This window comes from Gossypium hirsutum, chromosome D13 (genome assembly GCF_007990345.1).
Source record: "Gossypium hirsutum isolate 1008001.06 chromosome D13, Gossypium_hirsutum_v2.1, whole genome shotgun sequence".
In the NCBI taxonomy this organism is placed as follows: domain Eukaryota; kingdom Viridiplantae; phylum Streptophyta; class Magnoliopsida; order Malvales; family Malvaceae; genus Gossypium; species Gossypium hirsutum.
This window is the reverse complement of record NC_053449.1, coordinates 64161881-64183061: the sequence shown is the minus strand read 5'-3', so window position 1 is coordinate 64183061 and position 21181 is coordinate 64161881. Positions and strand designations below refer to the sequence as shown.

The window sequence follows — 21181 nt, the reverse complement described above, 5'->3', positions numbered from 1 at the left end:
TGCCTCCAAATGCGCTCTCGAGCGCCATACACCTGAAGGTGCTCAAATTCTCAGGATGTTAATCAAGTTCAAACAATGATTAAACTTGATTGTTGTTACCACATTGGTCATCATATCTGCGGGATTATCTACTGTTGGAATCTTCTGAAGTAGAATTTTTCCTTTTTCAAAGACTTCCCGCACAAAGTGATATCTTACGTCGATATGTTTGGTTCTTGAATGATAGACTTGATTTTTCGCTAAATGAATAGCGCTCTGACTGTCACAATATAAACTTATGTGACTTTGAACAACTCCTAAGTCTTTCAACAATCCATTAAGCCAAATAGCCTCCTTAACAGCTTCTGTAACTGCCATATATTCTGCCTCTGTAGTAGACACAGCTACTGTAGACTGTAAGGTAGACTTCCAACTCACTGGGGCTTTCGCAAGAGTAAACAGATACCCCGTAGTTGAACGACGTTTATCTAAATCACCAACAAAGTCGGAATCAACATATCCAACTACAAACTGACCAAGTGCTTCATCCTGTTCAAAAATTAAACCAACATCTACGGTTTTTCGAAGACACCGTAGAATCCATTTCACAGCTTGCCAATGTCCTTTTCCAGGATCATGCATATACCTGCTCACAACTCCAACAGCTTGTGAAATGTCAGGCCTCGTACACACCATTGCATACATCAAACTCCCAACTGCATTAGCATATGGGACTTTCGCCATATATTCTCTTTCATCTTCAGTCTTCGGAGATAATTGAGCACTAAGTTTCAAATGAGAAGCAAGTGGGGTACTTACATGTTTTGTGTTTTCATTTACACCAAAACATTGTAATACATTTTTCAGATATTGCTTCTGATTTAAACAGAGCTTGCCTCTCGGTCTATCTCTACTTATCTCCATGCCGAGAATCTTCTTGGCCTCACCTAGATCTTTCATCTCGAACTCTTGATTCAACTGAGCCTTCAGCTTATCTATCTCATTTTGGCTCTTCGAAGCAATTAACATATCATCAACATACAAGAGTAGATAAATGAAAGATCCGTCATGCAGCTTCTGCAAATACACACAATTGTCATATTTGCTTATTGTGTACTTCTGCCTTCTCATAAAGCTATCAAATCGCTTGTACCACTGCCTCGGGGATTGCTTCAATCCATATAGCGATTTGTTCAGCTTACAAACCCAATTTCTACCACCAGCATCTGTGTATCCTTCGGGCTGAGTCATATAGATCTCCTCTTCTAACTCACCATGCAAGAAAGCTGTCTTAACATCAAGTTGAGCTAGCTCCAAATTCAACTGTGCTACCAAGGCCAACAAAATTCTAATGGAGGAATGCTTCACAACAAGGGAAAATACATCATTGTAGTCAATTCCCTCCTTCTGAGCGTAGCCTTTAGCTACCAATCTTGCCTTGTAGCGAATATCCTTCTTGCTAGGAGATCCATCTTTCTTTACGAATACCCACTTGCATCCGATTGCCCTTTTACCTTTCGGTAATTGCGCCAACTCCCAAGTATTGTTCTTCCGGAGAGACTGCATTTCTTCATCCATGGCGCTTTTCCATTTATCACTTTCTAAGCTTTGCATTGCTTCTTGATAAGTGATAGGAATATCATCAACAACGGGAAGGGCGTAGGCCACCATATCAGTAAATCGAGCAGGTTTACGAATTTCTCTCCGTGGCCTTGCAACTGCAACTGGTTCTGGTGTACTTAGTGGTTCTTGGGTCAGAATCTCTTCAACCTCTAATTCCTCCATTGTGGCTGGAGAATTAGACTTATTAACTGGGCAAATCCCCATCTGCTCAAACTCCACCTGTTTTGGAGTACACTCCACCTGCTGTGGAGTATTGCTCGTCTGAATATCTTTATCTGCTACATTTTTCAATGTGGCAGATTCATCAAAGGTAACATCTCTGCTACAGATCATTTTCTTTGTGCTTAAGCACCAAAGACGAAATCCCTTCACTCCAGAAGTGATTCCCATAAAGAGAGCTTTCTTTGCCCTCGGATCTAACTTTGACTCCTTCACATGGTAATATGCAGTGGTTCCAAACACATGTAAGGAATCATAATCTGTAGCCGGTTTTCCAGACCATACCTCCATAGGAGTTTTTCTTTCTAATGCAGATGATGGCAAACGATTAACAAGATGGCCAGCGTATGTCACAGCCTCAGCCCAAAATTGCTTGCCCAACCCAGCATTGGACAACATACATCGAACTTTCTCCAGCAATGTTCGATTCATACGCTCTGCCAATCCATTCTGCTGTGGTGTATCCCTAACTGTGAAGTGTCGAACAATACCATACTCTTGGCACACATGGAAGAACGGATCACTTTTATATTCCCCTCCATTGTCCGTCCTAAGCCGCTTGATTTTCTTGCCAGTCTGGTTTTCGATCATAGTTTTCCATTTAAGAAAAACTCTAAGCACTTCATCCTTAGTTCTCATGGTATACACCCAAACTCTTCTGGAAAAGTCATCAACAAAAGTAACACAGTAGTGTTTTCCTCCCAATGAAGGTGTCTTGGAAGGCCCCCACACATCTGAGTGAACATATTCTAAAATACCTTTTGTATTATGGATAGCAGTACCGAATTTCACTCTCTTTTGCTTTCCCAGAACACAATGCTCGCAAAATTTTAATTTGTAAGCCTTTGCACCTTTCAACAATCCTTGCTTTGCCAGAATTTGCAAGGATTTTTCGCTGGCATGTCCCAACTTCATATGCCACAACTGCATTGAGTCCAATTCTTTGTTACCGGAAGCTGTAGCGACTGCTCCAATAACTGTACTACCTTGGTAGTAATACAAGCTATTTTTCCTGATGCCCTTCAATATCACAAGTGCGCCAGATGTCACTTTCAAAATCCCATCTCTCATAGTAACAACTGAACCATTGGATTCCAAGGCTCCCAATGAGATGATATTTTTCTTCAAACTGGGCACGTACCGAACATCAGTCAGAACTCTGGTTGATCCATCTTGATTCTTTAATTGGATTGAACCTATCCCAACAGTTTTACAGGCATTGTCATTGCCCATATAAACAACTCCTCCATTTAGTTCTACTAAATCAGAGAACCACTCCCGGTTAGGGGACATATGAAAGGTACAACTCGAATCCAATATCCACTCATCTGAATGGAACGACGATGATGATGCAACCAGTGATAGTTCAGAGTCACTAGTATCATGCTTTGCAACACAAGCATCTACAGCAGCTTTTCCCTTATTCTTCAGCTTTGGACAATTTTTCTTCCAGTGGCCTTTCTCATGACAAAAGGCACATTCATCTTTCCCGAGTCTGGACTTTGACTTTGATCTCCCCTTTTGAGTTTTCTTCCGAGTGTATGAACGACCTCAGACTACTAAAGCTTCTGTATCTCTGATTGAGTTTTTCTGTTTGTCCTTCTTTCTCTGTTCATAACTGTATAAGGCCGCACAGACTTCGCTCAGAGATATATCACTCCTGCCATGAAGTAGAGTAGTTTCTAGGAACTCAAACTCCTCAGGAAGTGACCCCAACAGCATCAAAGCCAAATCTTCATCTTTGAATGTCTCATCCATATTCAGCAAATCAGTGACTAACTGATTAAATTTGGTGATGTGATCATTCATTGTGGTACTTGGGACGTATGTGAAGCGAAACAGTCTTTTCTTCAAGTGGAGCTTATTTTGACTGTTTTTCTTCAAAAAATTTTCTTCAAGTGCCACCCACAACTTATTTGCAGAAGTCTCCTTTGAAAAAGCATACCTCTGCTCTCGAGAAAGGCATGATCAAATTGTGCCACATGCCAACCGATTGATCGCCTTCCAATCTTTCTCCTGTACATTATCTGGTTTCTCTTCATCAATGGCAATGTCTAGACCCTGCTGAAAAAGGGCATCTAGAACCTCACTTTGCCACATACCAAAATGGCCCGTGCCATCAAAGATCTCCACGGCCAGTCTTGCATTTGCAATTGTCGGTCTTGTCCACATGGACATGTTGAAGCTCCTACACCGACCGTTTTCTCCATAATCTTTCAATATACCTAAGGAAATCTTTTCTGATGTGGAAGATCAGTTCAAACTGCAACCACAGAGCATACTACGATTAACCTTCGGCTCTGATACCACTTGTAGTTCCAATAGGGTCGGAAGCGTGTAAATTATTGTACTAAAAAATCACACAAAGTTCAATTCCCAGGGAAGAGAGGTGGATCACAAGGATCTCTTAAATACCAAGTCTTTCCTTAGTCAGAATATTCCTTCTAACGTAATTTAATAGCACAATTAAATACTACTATTATACCCTCAATTATTGAAAGAAAAATAGGACAAAAAGAACACAAGAGTTTTAACGAGGTTCGATAAATTATACCTACGTCCTCGGGCTACTAAAACCAGATGATAACTTTACTATCTCCAAAATATTACAAACAAATAGAATTCCTTAAGAATTCTCAAATGGGATAAGAGAGAAAACTAAGAGAGAAAGATTGGTTGGGATGAATTGAAATGAGAAATGAGAAGGCCTATTTATAGTTGAGGTTCAAGGACCAAACAATAAATAGCCCATTATCTCAAGGACCAAAAAAAAAATTATCCCATGCCACTTTTTCAAAGTCAACTTTAGGGTGCTAAACTTGCACCACTTGGATTGTTTTCCATTAAAATTGTCTGCCATTAATCATAATGTTAACAAATATACCGGCTAATAAGTAGATTATTGGATTGCCGGACCTAATTATAATGGTACGTAAGTGCATCATCAGCTAAACCGAAGTAAATATATTGATACGTAAATGTACCATCGATTAAACCGAAATATAACTTATACTGTTAATAAAACAACTAATTTTTAATTTCATCACATAACTCAATTCACATCCCATCATTCTCAATTTAACATCAAAATAATCATTTCATCATATAATATATCATAATTCAGCTCAATTTCATACAGATTTACTATATAAGTTAAGTCATACAAATTTTTATTTTATTTTATTTAGTCTCTATCTTGATATTCGATTTCAACTATAACATTTCAACTCAATAATTATTAACAACTTATCTCAATATTATATAATGCAAAATGTCATGAACATGCAATAATTAGATTGATTTTGAGTCATATAGATACAAACCAAAAGCTCGGTTTACTCGTCATTGGCTTTCGTTTTTCCTTTTCTCTCTCGACGGCCATGCGTTGTCTTTAGCTACAAATAATAATTCAATAATGATACAGTATCAAATTCCATACCAAATTATATTAAAATTTAAAGTCATGCATGTTTTGCAATTTATTCAATTTAGCCCCTAAAATCGGGTCAAACATAACTTTTAATTCAGAGGCTCGGATTAAAATTCAATTCCACCAAAACTCATTAGGGCCCCTCTATTTTCTATCTCTACCAAAAACTCTTGACAACTTTACATTTTATTCGATTTGATCCCTAATGTATGAAACTAACAACTAAGCTTTACAATTTAATCTTTTTCATATGCTAAGCTTAATTTATGACAATTTCACACCAATTTCATTCCATTCTCAACAATGGTAACTTTCAAAAACTTTAAAAATTTTACAAATTGATACATGGACTAGTTAAATTAAACTCTCGTGACCTCAAATTTATAAAAATTATATTAAAAAAGACTTAATTGCATTAGCTAATTAATGACATCCAAAATCATTATCCACTGTCAACTATTCAATAGTGGTTTATTAGCCATTTTGGTCCCTTGAATAATTGTTATTTAAGTGTCTAAACCTTATTCTAATTAAAAATCTATAGCGATTAAACTTTTACAATTTAGTCTTTAAGTTTTAATTAACCACAATTTTGGCTAAATTATTTAGCCGAATTTTAATTTATCTATTCACTAACTATGTATCTCTATTTAATATTTACAAACTCGGTTTACAAAAACGAGGTCTCGAAACTGTAATTTTCAACACCACTGGTTTTTGGGTCGTTACAATTCCCCCTCCCCTCCCACTTAAGAAATTCCGTCTTCGAAATTTACCTGAAATGTGATGGGGAAGATGTACTACTGAATCAATTTCTCTTTGCTGACTACCCTTTGTAACTGAACCACCATGGTCAATTCTCCAACCTTCAGCTGTAGGAGTAGGATCTCTAGGTAGCTGCAAGAATATCATTAACATTTCTCAAACAATTCCAAGCAATATGCTCTAATGATCCGCATTGGAAATATGCGCCTGTTTTCTTCCAGCACTCACTTCTGTGTTTTCTTCCACAAAGTTCACAATTTGGAATACTCCCGTCCTTTTTCGACTTCTCAAGGTTGCCAATAGATATTGACAGTTATTTAACTTGATATTTCTTAGATTCGACATTCAATGGAATTGATTTCCAAGAACTTCGAGACTCCCTAGCTCGCTTAGGCAGGAGTTGCGAATCGGTAATCTTGACACCCAACTATAAACTATTTTCTTTTTTGACCACTCAACCATAAAGTTTTTAAAATTGTTCACTCAACTAATTGAATTTTTTATTATCTATTTCTATTAATTGTCGTTAAATATCGAATGAGAAGGTGACACTGATAATATGATTACCTATAAATTTAAATTGATTGGAACACAATTTTGAAACATAATAAAAACCAAAGGGAATATTTCCATTTCAAAATATGATTACGAACTTTAATAACATAAACAACAACTAAATATAACAAAAACAATGATCAAACGATCACAATATACATCCATCCATCCATCCTTCCATACATACATGCATACATATATATATATATAGTGGTTTTATATATTACCCATATTATACATTATAGCATACTGAAGTTCCATGGATAATATGGCACAAATTATACTAATCAATCATTAAATTTCACACATTTTGCTTCAATTTTCATGGCACTTAACCATGTATGGCAACTCCAGGAATCTCCATCATCAACGGTATTGACTCAACAATCTTGGACGGCTTGTTATCGAAAGGTGTCTCCGCGTCGTAAGCTGAGAGATGCACTCCAAGTGCTGCTCTGCCCGACGGGTCAAGGTTGTTCTTCCAAGTGGCATCCCATTCGACAGCTTTGGCCGTGCTGCATGCTACACTTGCTCCTCCCGGGACGGTCAATCGTGCTGAGTTCTAGTAAAACAAGCAAATATAATGATCATCTTGACTAAGGAAAAATTCGAGGTAAAAGTATTATAAAGGCCTCTGTTCTAGGAGTTAGTTCAAATAGCAAATTGGTCAATTCTATTAAACTTATTTGTACTATTAAAAGCTGGCGTTGTTGTCCGAATAACCAGATAGTAACATGTAACGTGTTACGCATACCTTATGTTAGTATGTAGGGACCAATTTTTAATAGTTGAAATTTTTAATAGAATGACTAATTTGCTCTTTAATATAACATACAATGACTAATTTATCTTTTTTTAGTAGAGAGAATAAAATGCAATCTTTTTACCAAAAAATCGAATCTTGTATTCAAATCCGAGTAACATATTTTTAACGGTAATCACCTGAGGGAAGAACCTTTCGAAGATCATCCTATAATAGTATGCTTCTTTCGTGGTCGGAGTGTTGTGAGGGAAGATGTTTGAAGCATTAAGCATCATCTTATCGGTCACCTGAAAATCATACGGTACAGAATCAATCAATGAATCAATTAATCTTCCTGGCAGCCTAATTATTTGATTAATTTACATGTGCAACAGCATGAGCTTTGAGACCATCGATCCAACTATAGCCAACGCCATCACTGAATTGTTCTTTCTGCCTGTATAAGATATGCTGCACAAGTCATCAAACAAGACCATGTTAGTTTGGTTTTAAGTTGGGAAATTTTGGGTTCAGATCATTCAAGTTTGAAGGTCGGGTTATTACGGATTTGAAACATTTTAGGTTTTTTATTTTGAAATTTACAAATACAATTACGAATAATACATATCCGAATCAACTATAGTCAAAATCAAGCAGTACAAAGTGCAATTAAACTAAAATCAAACCAGAATAATTTTAGAGAGGGCTCACACATGTCTGATTTGATTCTGAAAACATTATATTTTACACAAGGCAAGAGTCGAGCCTAAGCCATCAAGATCCCAAGACGTCATTGGCAATTATTTCGAGCTTTGATCGCGTTTAAATAATTTCAGATTACTTGTTTAAGTTTAGATCAATTTCAAGATCGAGTCAATTCAAGTCTGGATTGTTTAACTTTTCATAAGCAAATTGAGTAGAATCGAGATTTTAGAATTGAATTTTCAAAATCAAGCTAAAATTGACAAGTTTATCAAGGAAAAAAAGTTAATGTTACTTCACCTTCGGCAAATAGGGATGGTTTTCATCATCAAAGGCTCTTCTAAGAACCCATTTCTCAATGCGTCCTTCATCCTTATTAATCTGATTCATGAAAACAAGAGAAACAATGTTGATAAGACTTTAAATATCAGCTGTTGATGAACAATAAATCAAGCAATTTCAACACTTTATACCATCTTTGATTCAGGGTCTATAGCCATGGCGACATTGATGAATTCTTTGTCTAAGAATGGAACTCGAGCCTCCAATCCCCATGCAGACGTTGCTTTGTTAGCTCTCAAGCAATCATACAGGTGAAGGGCTTTGATCTGCACAAAGGTGGTATAAAAAAACTTTACGGCTTTGCTTGGTAAGATAGAAAGAAAATCGGAAAGCATTAAGATGGAATCAGAAAGAAAATTGGTGAGGTAGAAAATTCATAACTTCAGCTAACATACACATCTCTCTCATTTTCTCTTATCTCATCTTTCGGATTTAGAAGATTTGGTTTTTATGCATTAAGATGGAATCTTTTCCTCTCACTTTTGTACCCAATCAAGCACACCCTATGTGTCAAATTTTTATTGGCATATTTTGATAATTCAAGTACCACTTTGGACATTTTATGAAAGTATATGTACAGTAATAAAACACATAGTGATAATTCATATACTATATTATATATTTTCAAAGTACATGTATCAAATTAGATATTTTATGAAAGTATAGATGCCAAATATAACATTATCCCTAAAAATAAACCACGTTCCTTATGTCATCGTTATCATTGTGTTGCAACTTGATGTGTCAATTTTGATCCAAATTCAAAAACTAAATTAACTTAAACTAAACTTAACACAACCCGTTTGATTATAAAAAGTTAACAACTCGAACCCATTTAACCCAAATTTTAATTTATCCAAACCTAGAATAGCTTAAACACGAAATTACTTACAGACAAAATGTTCCGAACTCAAAATGATCCCAAGCCAAGAATGTTCAACCCCGAAACAATCTAAATCTAACCTAAAACTTGAATGATTCAAATCCAACGAAAAAAGAAAACAAAAAACTTATCTCGGAATAATCTAAATTCAAAATGATAAAAAAAAATTTAAACTAGAATTGACATAATCCAAAACCGACCCTACCCGCTAGAAAATATGTCAGAAAATTAACGTAAATTACCTTCCGGCATGTTTCTTGATGGAATTCATCCTTATTTGGTGCTTTGTGGAAATACAAATATCCACCAAAAATCTCGTCGGAGCCTTCACCGGACATAACCATTTTGACACCAAGTGACTTGATCTTTCGTGACATTAGAAACATAGGAGTACTTGCTCTGATTGTGGTGACATCGTAGGTTTCAATGTGGTAAATAACATCTTCAATGGCATCAATTCCATCCTACATTTTAGACAAGTTTTATTTTTAGCTTTGTTATAGGATTATTAGATTTCAATTATGTTGCTTGAACTGGATTGAATCGATCGGGTGAATCGATTAGACCAAAAATCAAATAAGGTATCGGTCTGAAGAGAGATATCAAATTGGTCGATTTATTTAATCGAACTGGATGAACTGATAAAGCCGATAAAGCCCTGCCTATCAATCCAATTTTAAAAATCTTGTTTTTAATTTCTTGAATTAAAAATATATTTAGAAAGTGATTTTAGTCAGTACTTGAACGGTGAAGTGAAACTCGTGATGAACAGTGCCCAAATAGTCTGCCACCTCTCTTGCAGCCTTCAAATCTGGTGAACCCTGTAAGCATATTGAGATTAGATATATCAATTTTGAATCCAACTCAAAATTTTAATCTCATTAATTTTAATTCAAATTTGATCTTAATTCGATATGATCATAATAATCAATAATCAAAATTCGTTCAATCGATATTTAAATCCAAAATGATTTAAACACGAAATTTATTAAAATTTAAAATGACTTTGAAGTCAAAATTAACCCGAATAGAAATGACTCAAAAAAATTTTATATCAAAGAAAAGCTGAAACTTAGTAATAAAGTGATAGCAGATGTTACAGTAGACTTGTAATAAATAAAGGGATTGTAGATTATGTGATTTAAATATCAAAATTTTAAAGTAAATTATACAAATAGTTATCCAATTATTAGTGTATTTCTGTTTTGGCCATATAAGTTTAAAATTTTCTATTTTAGTCATTAATTCTTTCGAAATTTAATATTTTGATCACTCATCCTTTAAATCACAAAAAAAATTTTAATTTAATTTTTTTCATTGATATAATAACAAATTTATTCCTCTAATTGATTAAAATAAAAAATTTAAATCTAAATGTAGAAACTAGTTCAATTTACCTCTAGGCCAACACAGAAAGAATGGAGCTGACTTCCCCATTGTTTGGCAGCCTTGGTACCAGCCAAATACCGAGCTGTGATGGAAGCAACCAATGATGAATCAAGTCCTCCAGATAACAGAACTCCAAAAGGCACATCAGTCATCAACCTTTTGATCACAGCCTATAAATATACCATTTGCAACCCACATAAGCTAAAATTACATAAAAATATATAGGGTTGAATTATTATTTAGGACTTGAATTTGATAATTATTCTCATATTGGGACCTGAATTTTTTTTGAGTCCAAGTTAGGTTCCGAACTTGGCAATGGTCTTAAAGTGGGAATAATTTGTCTAGTTCAAGTCTCAATGTGAGAACAATTATTTAAGTTCAGGGATTAACTTAGACAAAAAAAGTTTAAACTTCAATATAAAAATAATTGACAAATTTAAACCTGATTTAACCCAAAAGTATAATATATTTGTGAGGTGTTTTGGGGGGGCAAATTTGTGCTTACATTTTCAAATGCACGTCTAAGAACAAGAGGATCGTATGGAACCGATGGAGTGACTTCTGAAAACCAAGGTGGATTATACCATCTCCTAAAGCCTCCAGATTTACTCGAGTATAAATGACCAGGAGGAAAGCTTTCGAAATGTTCGCAGTCATCGTTCAATCCTTTCAATTCTGATGCTATCCAAACTGAACCTGAATATAACGAATTGACTCGGATCGAAATTCAATGGGTTGGAATGGTTCGGTTCATTAATTTCTTAAATTAACCGAATACGTTCAATTATTATCTAAACCGAAACCGAATCAATTTCAATAAAAATTTAACCAAAAAAATATTATCTGAACCAGTTTTCCAATTATATTGGTTCTTTTCTTAGCCCTACTAGAAATCCATGCATGCATAATTTCTCTTAATTACCCAATTTAATATCCGTGTCTTGTATATATTTGTACGATCCAAATATATAAAAATTATTTAAGAAAAATAGATAACAGTACTTATATTAGACCTATCCATTGGTCAAGTCATTCTAAAAAAATTCCATGTCCAAGCTCAAGTCTACGGCTCATTTTCACTATTTACGTATTATAAAATAGGATTAACGTATTATTTGGTATCTAAGTTTGATTTTAATATTTAATTTCGTACCTAAATTTAGCTTTAATATTTAATTTGATATCTGAGCTTTTACAATTTCATACTTAAGTTTTTTTGTCCCAAATAAGTACCTAAGTTTGGCTTCAATGTTTAATTTAGTACCTGAGCTGTTTTTTTCTCGAATACGTACCTATATTTTTTTACTGGAGTACACATGTCAAACATAAACAAACCTAACTCGTGTTCAATACATATTCATAATTGGAAAACCTGAAATTAGTGAAAAAAAAATTACCAGAAGTGAGGAAACAAGATAAAAGAGTGTACCATCGAGTCCCCATCCAATATAAAGTGAGGTGACACCAATAGCATCACGAGCCACAATATAGCTATTGTCACGAGTATCCAAAAGCACAAATGAGAAGATTCCATCCAACATGTCCACAAAGTCTTCCCCGTACTCCTCATACTATATTATATTATAGTATAGTATAATATAATATAATATATAGTAGTGTATATATTCAAGCAACAAATTCAGTACTTTGTTAGACCAATAATTCACATAATAAGTACAGGTTCATGTATTAAGAATTAGATTGTATTTTATTTTTTTACTTAAAAGATGTGTAAATTAATCTATGTACGTTAAATAAAAAAGTAAATTGATCTTTTTGTGAAAATTGATTTTTGTACGTCACATGCCATTAACAGTACAGATGGATAAAATTTTTATAAAAAAAATCACTTTACTCTTTGATATAACGTGCAAAGATTTATTTAATTATTTTTTAAATAATAAAAATAAAATGTGATTAAACACTTAACCTAAGATTTAAGAACTTCCATAATATTTTTACCATACTATTATATATGATTTGCTTGAAGCTTACCAGATGGGCTATAACATCACAATCACTGCCTGTCCTGAACTTGTGGTTCACCAACTTCTTCCTTAGTTCTTCATGGTTATAAATCTCTCCATTCACCTGGATTTCAAAGGAAAAGAAAAGTTGCAAATCTTGCTATTTGAATATTAAAGCTTTTGAATATCGTTTATTCTGATAGTTGCGAGCAGAAATGTTCATGGGTTAAGCTTAAGTATGATATTAGTGTATTTTATACTGGTTCAAATTCAATCCAACACGAAATATAGACTTAAAATTTTGTCAAAATCTACCCATATTTATAAATAATTAACTCAAATTTATTTTAAATATGTCCATACTTTTTTGTCTAAATTTATTTTTCAAGTCTAATATTTTTACTTAAATCCCCTCAAATTTCGAACGAATGATAGTTTTACCGATCAAGAGATCTAATTGCAAGTGCAATTAAAACCTAAGGTTTGAAAGAAGAGGTAAATTACAAAAAAAAAAACAAATCGAAAATACAAAGAGGCATCATTACTGTTGGCCCTTGAATGTTTGGGAAGCTAATAATAAGATACTAACATCTTTGTTTTTTTCCGTTTTTTAAGGGGTCTGCCTAAAAGGGGAATAAAAATAATAATAAATTAAAAGTGAGAGGGGTACCGTGACGGCGACACTCTTGTCTTCATTAAAGAGAGGTTGGTCGCCGGAGGCAGGGTCGATGATGGCAAGGCGTTGATGAGCCAAATAACAGTCGCCGTGCTGGTAGAGCCCACTCCAGTCTGGACCACGGTGCTTCAGCCTGCACTTACATCATCAAAATAAAATAAAATAGTGGCTATTTATTTATTTATTTATTTATTTATTTCAGCTTTTTCCTTTTTTTAATAATAAATAAATAAATATTGCTGCTATTGATTTTCTTTTCACCAAATAATTGTGGAATATGGTCCAACATCCCACGTTGATAATCATCAAATCAGTTACGTAATAATAAATCAAATCAAAACTTTTTTTTGTTTTTATTTTAAAATTATTTATTTTTATAAGAACAATTTATTAAATGTTAATCTTTTAAAAAATTAGTTAGATGGAAAAATTGGGCCAAATTTGATATTTATAAATGCTATTAATTTTTGTCTTATCTAATATTTTAACTTCACGATAATACGGTCCGATATTTTTTTAGACATTAGATAGAATGATTATGGTAAATATTTGCGAAAAGAATGTTTCTAACATCCACGAAATCGACAGTGAAACAAAGTTAAGTGATAATAGATTTGATAATATTCATCTCGTCCCGCTTTATTATCGTCCCTATTTATAGATGATAATATTTAAAATCTATATTGTTTCAAAAAAAATTTTAAAATCTATATTACTATATAAAGACTATATTACTGTCTTTTTATTTACATGAAGCCTTCCACAATGGACACCTTTTCTTTTTCTTCACATGAGAGCGTAATGGGTAAATTTTAATTCCAAACCTTCTATTTTTAAATTATAAGAATAGTTAAATTTCAATTTGATCCTTATAGTTTGCTTAAATTTAATGTATATACTTTAATTTTAATATAAATTGGCACCTCAATTTTTATAATATAATTAGTTAGTCTAAAGACTTTATTATAATTTAAATGATTATTATGCGAATTTTTAAGAATTGTTATCACCATTAAAATTCTTTATTAAATTCAAGTCCGCTACATTGCTTCTTTTTTTTTACATGAATATCAAATGAGTTTTTTATTTATTTCAAAATCCCACACCAGTAAATTTAATAAAAGAATTTTAACAATGTTAACAAATAGACTTAAATTTCTAAATTCGAAAAGTAGAGGGACTAATTTCTAAAAATTAAAAATATGAAGATTAAATTCCAAATATATAAAAAATATAAAAATTTTGAGTAAATTGTAACTTTTAAAATTTTTACTCTATTATTTAGTTAAGAAATGAATAATTACCCTAACGCAAAACATGAGAAAAATCATACTCATTTAGAAATAAAAAGGTAAGGTGAAATAATACGAAAATTATGTGAAACAATCGTGGATATAATCGATGTTGATGGACCTTAATGTTCAACGACTACACATACATGAAATAAAGATAAATAAGTCAAATCCAACCCACCTCGTCCCGCTTAGAGGTGCTCATGGGCCGGGTTGGGCCGGGTTCAAGCCGACTCATGAAAATTTTGGTCCGGGTCTTAGGTTCGGCTTGGCCCATTTTTTTAATAAATACCAAAAATTTATTTTAAAAATTAAAAAAATATTTTAAAAATATTTTAAAATTAAAAAAATTTTAAAAAGTATTTTAAAAATATTTTAAAATTAAAAAATAATAAAAAAAGTATTTTAAAAATATTTTAAAATTAAAAAAATTTAAAAAATAAATATATTTATTATATCGAACCGGGCAGGGCCGGGCCAAAAAAGTGGTGCCCGAGGCCCGGCCCATTTTCTAAACGGGCCTCGTTTTTTTGCCCAAAGCCCATATTTCGGGCCTATATTTTTATCCAAACCCTCCCATATTTCGGGTGGGCCGTCGGGCCGGGCCTCCCGGCCCATGAGCACCTCTAGTCCCGCTCCTCTTATAACCATCTTAGATTTAGTTTTTCTAGGTCCTTCAATAATTTTAAAATTTTTAATTATGTTTACAAAATTTTTAAAAATTTTAATTAAGCTCCTTAGAAGTTTTAAAAAATTTTAATTAAATTTCCGACAACTCAACATCGAAATCCAAGATAATAAATTTAGCCATTAACATCTATATTTTCTATCAATTTGACATTTATTCTTCTTTTTAGTTATATTTGGCCTTCATCTTTTTTAAAAACTCGAATTTAATTATCAATATTTCAAAAAGAGTTGAATTATTATTTTCTTAAACAGAAATACTAACCAAAACATTAAAATTTTAAACATGACAACCAGTTTCTTGCCTTTTTTTAATTTTTATGAATTTTTAAATATTTTTAAAATTTTAAATTATTCATTTACGTGACATATCAAATAAATATATGCTAATATGAAGTACACGTTAATTATCATGCCAACATCATTAAAAAATTTATAAATTAATGTTTAATTCAGATTTTTGATAGAAAATATCGTCTTGATTATTTTTAAAATATTAATAATAAAATTCAACAAAAATTAAAAATTAAATTAATAAAAGATATAAATACCATATTTATCGTAGTATAATAAAATCACGTAAAACAATGATCATAACTGAACAAATAGCAAAAAATAGAAGAATAAAAAAAGGATTATTTGCCTGCGAGAAAGTTCAAGAACTCGAACCCTTTTTGCCTGCGAATCGGAGCAACCCAAAACAGCTAATATCCCACACATTTTTTCTCTCTCAACAATCAACACTCCCAAACACTATTTTGAAGTATAAATTATAATAAAACAAAATAAAAAGGAAGAAAATTTTTGCAGTGAAACTGGGGGGAAACGATGAACACTTTGATATTTGGGGTGTGTTTGTTTTGTGAAGATCATCAGAGGCCACTCTTATTTATAATTGCGAAAGTGTTTTGAAACGATGCCGTTTTATTCACTTCTTATGTGACCCACCTATTTCCCTTAGCCACGTGGTCTCACGTGGGTTTTTGTTGGTCCATTTTCTGCTGCCGATTCAGCATTGAAAATAGTAGTCAAAATCATTGAACTTCTTTCTTCAACCGTCAATCTGTCGTTTTAAATATCTGACGTGTTTTTTTTTTATTTTTTAAAACTCGGTTATTTAATCTAAGCCGTTGAGTCGTTTTGAATTGTGATGTGATTGAGACCTGTCTCTATAATTTATTTTAGGGTTAATATCAGTTTTGGCCCCTAAACTTGGTAACTATATCCACTTTGGTACTTATAATTTTTTGTCCACTTTAGTACCTTAGCAACTAGATTCGTATTAATCCCTGAAATTGGATTCCATCCAGATTTAATGGCACACTACTACATTTTTCAAGTTCAAAGACAAAATGGATTTAGTTATCAAATTCAGATATCAAAAGATAACTGTTAAACTCATTAGTTATTTTTTTTCGAAGTAGTATGTGAAAATATTAAGCTAACATGGCATTACATATATGATAATATGTTTGCGGCGTCAAATTTCGAAAATAACATGACTTAATAAATTTACCAACTACCATTTAATAAGGACTGAAATCTCAAATTTTGTGAAGTACAATGACCAAATTAAAGTACAAGATATAAATCCATAACTTATATATAATATCAGAGACTAATAGCAAAATTAACTTTTATTCATTTAGTACGAGAAGTAAAGAATGAGCTACTCCAACTAAGATTCTTACATGTAAAACATGTAAACTATTGTCAAATCACATCAAAATTCATTTAAAGATTCCTTCAATAATATTCAAGTCGAAATGCAATAAAGACTCTTGTAACTCTATTACCAACTCTTCAGGGATATGTCTGGACACATCTAATCACATCTTAGAAGAGCTCTTCATAATTATAATATCGACCTTAAACAACTAATAAATAGTTTTTGACACATCATATAAAGGTAAAAGTACCATAGATGTCATTGTACTAAGAGTCAGATTGTATTTTGTCCCCTCTACTATAAAAATGAGCAAATTAGTCTTTGCATATTAGATTAAAAAGTAAATCGGTCCTCCTGTTAAAAATTTCATGCATTTCTACTGTTAAAAACTAGTCTTTGTACATTTGTACACGTGGCACACTAGGTGCTACTATTTGATTATTTTGTTAGCCATGCCAATTTTTAACAGAAAAGACCAATTTACTTTTTGATCTAATGTATAAAGACTAATTTATTCATTCTACATTAGAAAAGCAAAATGCAATTTGATATCCAATACAAAAATAATGAGATCTTCTAATACTCTATTTAAATTTTTATAATAATTACAATTTGATTTTAATTAAAATTGATGATAGCTTAAATAATCTTGACAATTGAGAGCAAAAAATGATGACATCATGAAATCAAGAAGAAAAAGAAAGGCAATTAGCCTTTGGTACGTTAATATATATTTTTTGAATAGTTTGGTACGTTAATAATTCATTTGCTGGACCATTGTTTTTTTAATATTATTTTATTTTGAAATAATATAATCAACCTATTCAATAGCAATATGTTAACATCAACATTAAATATTTTATATTTCTATATATATTTTTGGTAACAAGAATAATGAATTATTCAACTAACAATTTGCAGTAGGAATCGAAAGCATAGACATGCTATCAATCCTTAACCGGTGAAGGACCAAAGAGGAAGTTGTATGGAAAATCTGAACCCCAATCGAAGAATTCTTCATCATTCCAGCCAACATGTGAGTGCATAGTTTGGCTCCCTTGATTTCTGCTTAAAATCAGACCCGTTCTTGACATTTTTGGGCCCTAAGCGAAACAATAAATTAGACCTTTTTTTAAAAAATAATAATAAATGTAATACAATAAAAGCTGAAAAAATTTTGAAACTTTAGGAGATGAAGCATTTATGGTAAAAACTGAAAGCCCTAAGCATTTAATTCATTTATTTTATAGCCTGAGAAAAAAAAATTGGGCACCTTCCAGCTTTAGGCTTTGGCGGCTACACTTTCAAACAACCCCCAAGGTCGGGCCTGCTCAAAACCTACTCTCCACTCACGACTGCATAACTTTTGAATTCCTAAAATCAAGTCTATACGTAATTGCCTTCTCAAACCACCATAGATACCTTTAATAGCAAGTGCATAGTCCGTTTCAATAATAACATTACTCCATTTAGCATCTCACATCATCATGAGATTTTCATAAATTATTCATAGCTCCACTTGCTCAACACTACACTTGCCGACATTCCTTCCTATCTCACACACCCAACAACTCGCCACTGCTGTTGCTGAGACAGCTAAACTCGAAGACGAACTACGAGCACCATCAATATTCAATTTAATAGACTCTGAAAGTGATGATACCCATTCTCAGTCCCCACTCCATCTCATCACACGTCTTGTAATCCTAATAACTTTAACATAGTTAACATCACACGTCTTGTAACCCCAATAGCTTACATAATTAATTTAACATTTAGCAATAAAGTGTAATTTGCAGATTAGACTTTAACTTAATCTTTAGGTTAAAATTTTGATAATTTTAAAATTTTAATTTTGAATTCCACGTATTTTTTTATAAATTATGTGTGAATTTTTATTTTATTTTATTTTTTCGAGTCTAGTTATATTTAAAATGTGTTCAGAATATTATGATTATTAAGTTAATTATATTTTGTAATGATTTATTTCAGTTATAATTATACAGATGCAATTTACGTATTTATGTTTGTTAATTTTTCTAAACAAAAATAAAGTGCAATTTAAATATGCATTAAAATGTAGTGAATTGAGTTTTAGCTCGATTGGCATGGATATTATTGTCAATGTAAGAAGACGTGGGTTGCATTAAAATATCTAATTCTGAATTTTATCCCTTTATTTTATCAACATTGAGAAATTGCCCATATTTCATTTGTCTTTCTAATAAAGTGCATTGAACTCTTTTACAAAAGTGATTGAACATTGGATCATTTCATTACGAAACGACTTAATGGAAATGATTTTATTGATGTGGGTTGATTTGACAATTAATAGGTTTAAAAAAGAGAAAGATTAAATGGGATCAATAATTTTAGACTTATTAATTAAGGGATAATGTCATATTCGTCCTCTGTACTTTAATAAAATTTTCAATGTGGTACCTAAAGTTTTTAAATATCCATTGTGTCTCCTATAATTTGCTTTCATCTTCCAAAAAGGTATCTGGGTGTAATGGCGTTAATGGTTGACATGTCAAGACACGTGGAGCACTCTTGTCATGCCGTGTGTCACATTTTTACAAAAATAAATTGCTAAGTCAAAATAAAGGGCCTACCCCCTCCAAAAAAACAATGATCCCTCTAGAATTGGTTAATTCAATGGTCCCTCCTAAAATTTAAAATTCAATTATGGCCTCTCAAAAATGATGTTTTTGTAGTTTAAACTCTTGAAATTTTGTAAAATTTTATATTAATACAATAATGAAAATTTTATTTTAGTTCTCTTAAAAAAATTACAATTTAAATTCAGCCTCTCTAAAAAAAATTATAGCTTCATCCCTGATACTCAAGAACTCGAGACCTTAACATTTGCTAATAACACCAAGACCTCATTGACTAAATTTTACTATTTCGAATCATTATTTTTTTAGTACATAAAATACTACTAAATGGAATCAACTGAATTATTATGGACCTTCAACACGTGCATTTAGATATGATTGAAAGGTCTGTTGTCCTACTAAACGATCCCTAGTTAGATCCAATCAAATTTAGTCAATATGTTGTACATGCAAAATATGAGTGCCTATAAAGGAAATGACCTATTGTATGAATGTGGCGACCATCTACTGTTTACTTAATCTAGCAAGGCAACTTCTTGATCATTAGTTGATCGAGCTGTGTGCTCTCATCCTTAATCGAGACAAATGACCTCGACGAGATAATATCATATAACAATTATCATGAGAGAGAGAGAAAAACTGAGGAAGAAATTCGAATAATTTGGTTGAATTTTTTTTTTCTTTTAATTTGCCTTTTATAAAGGTGGTTGAGGTCATCTGCATATTCATGATTTGATGCTCTTAATTTCCATGACTTTTGGGGAACCAGTAGGTCACCTTTAGCATTAATATATATATAAATAAAATAATATAGTCATTTTCTTATTAATGTTTTTTTTATAAATTATATTTTATCATTTTATTATTTTTAAACAACTAAATAAAATCATTTTTATTTTTTAGAGGAACCAAAGTAAAATTTTCTCTAATATTAATTTATAATTTTTTTATTTTTGGGTTAAGACCCTGTTTGTCTCCCCTTTAAATCTGCCCCTGTGTATACTTACTAATTTTCATTTAAATTCGATAAATCATAAAAAAAAGCATCATTTAAAAAAAAATAAGTTCACAAAAAGTTAAATATAGGGTGATGTATTTTCTTATATTATATCATAATAATACTTATAATGTCACGATCTTATAATAAGAACAAGAGATCTTTCTCGATCAATCCCTTTGCCCCTCATTCTTCGAAAATCAAAAAGATCATTTTCAAGTTCGAATTTGTTCATTTGGAATCTGGGTTCTTCTACTTCATTTTTATTTACTTTTTATTATTTTTATTATTTTTTCCCCTCTTTTTTTGATTTCTTTTTTTTTCTAATTTTATTCCCTTCCATCATTTCCTAAGTCCCATAGGTTTGATCCTATAGAATTTGACCCATTTTCTCATTGAACGAGGGGTACGAAATAAATCAACCGCCAGTCTGCTCAGGATTCCAAACTCAACGGTGGCAACTAAACACGAGGGTTGCGCTCGTTGCGGGACTTAACCCAACACCTTACGGCACGAGCTGACGACAACCGTGCACCACCTGTGTCCGCGTTCCCGAAGGCACCCCTCTCTTTCAAGAGGATTCGTGACATGTCAATCCCTGGTAAGATTCTTCGATTTGCATCGAATTAAACCACACGCT

The 21181-nt window shown here is 32.3% G+C and overlaps 1 protein-coding gene across 1 annotated transcript; it reads right to left on the bottom strand.

The window, feature by feature from the left end:
* Positions 1-6626: 6626 nt before the first annotated feature.
* On the bottom strand, positions 6627-16151 carry LOC107937167 (asparagine synthetase [glutamine-hydrolyzing] 1). The gene is made up of 13 exons (XM_016870045.2): positions 15898-16151; positions 13270-13408; positions 12628-12723; positions 12062-12203; positions 11138-11328; positions 10638-10799; positions 9981-10061; positions 9483-9704; positions 8489-8623; positions 8316-8396; positions 7698-7784; positions 7514-7621; positions 6627-7133 (listed from the first exon to the last, which is right to left on the bottom strand). The coding sequence occupies exons 1-13, from the start codon at positions 15972-15974 to the stop codon at positions 6903-6905; spliced, it is 1752 nt and encodes a 583-aa protein (XP_016725534.1). The 5' UTR covers positions 15975-16151; the 3' UTR covers positions 6627-6902.
* Between the last annotated feature and the right edge of the window lie 5030 nt (positions 16152-21181).

Bases quoted from the DNA above. Each gene is read 5' to 3' on its own strand.
- LOC107937167 (XM_016870045.2), bottom strand. From the start codon at position 15,974: ATGTGTGGGATATTAGCTGTTTTGGGTTGCTCCGATTCGCAGGCAAAA. The intron at 13,409-15,897 runs GCAAATAATCCT...ATGTAAGTGCAG, and splicing joins GTTCTTGAACTTTCTCGCAG to GCTGAAGCACCGTGGTCCAG. The intron at 12,204-12,627 runs GTAAGCTTCAAG...AATATAATATAG, and splicing joins GTGATGTTATAGCCCATCTG to TATGAGGAGTACGGGGAAGA.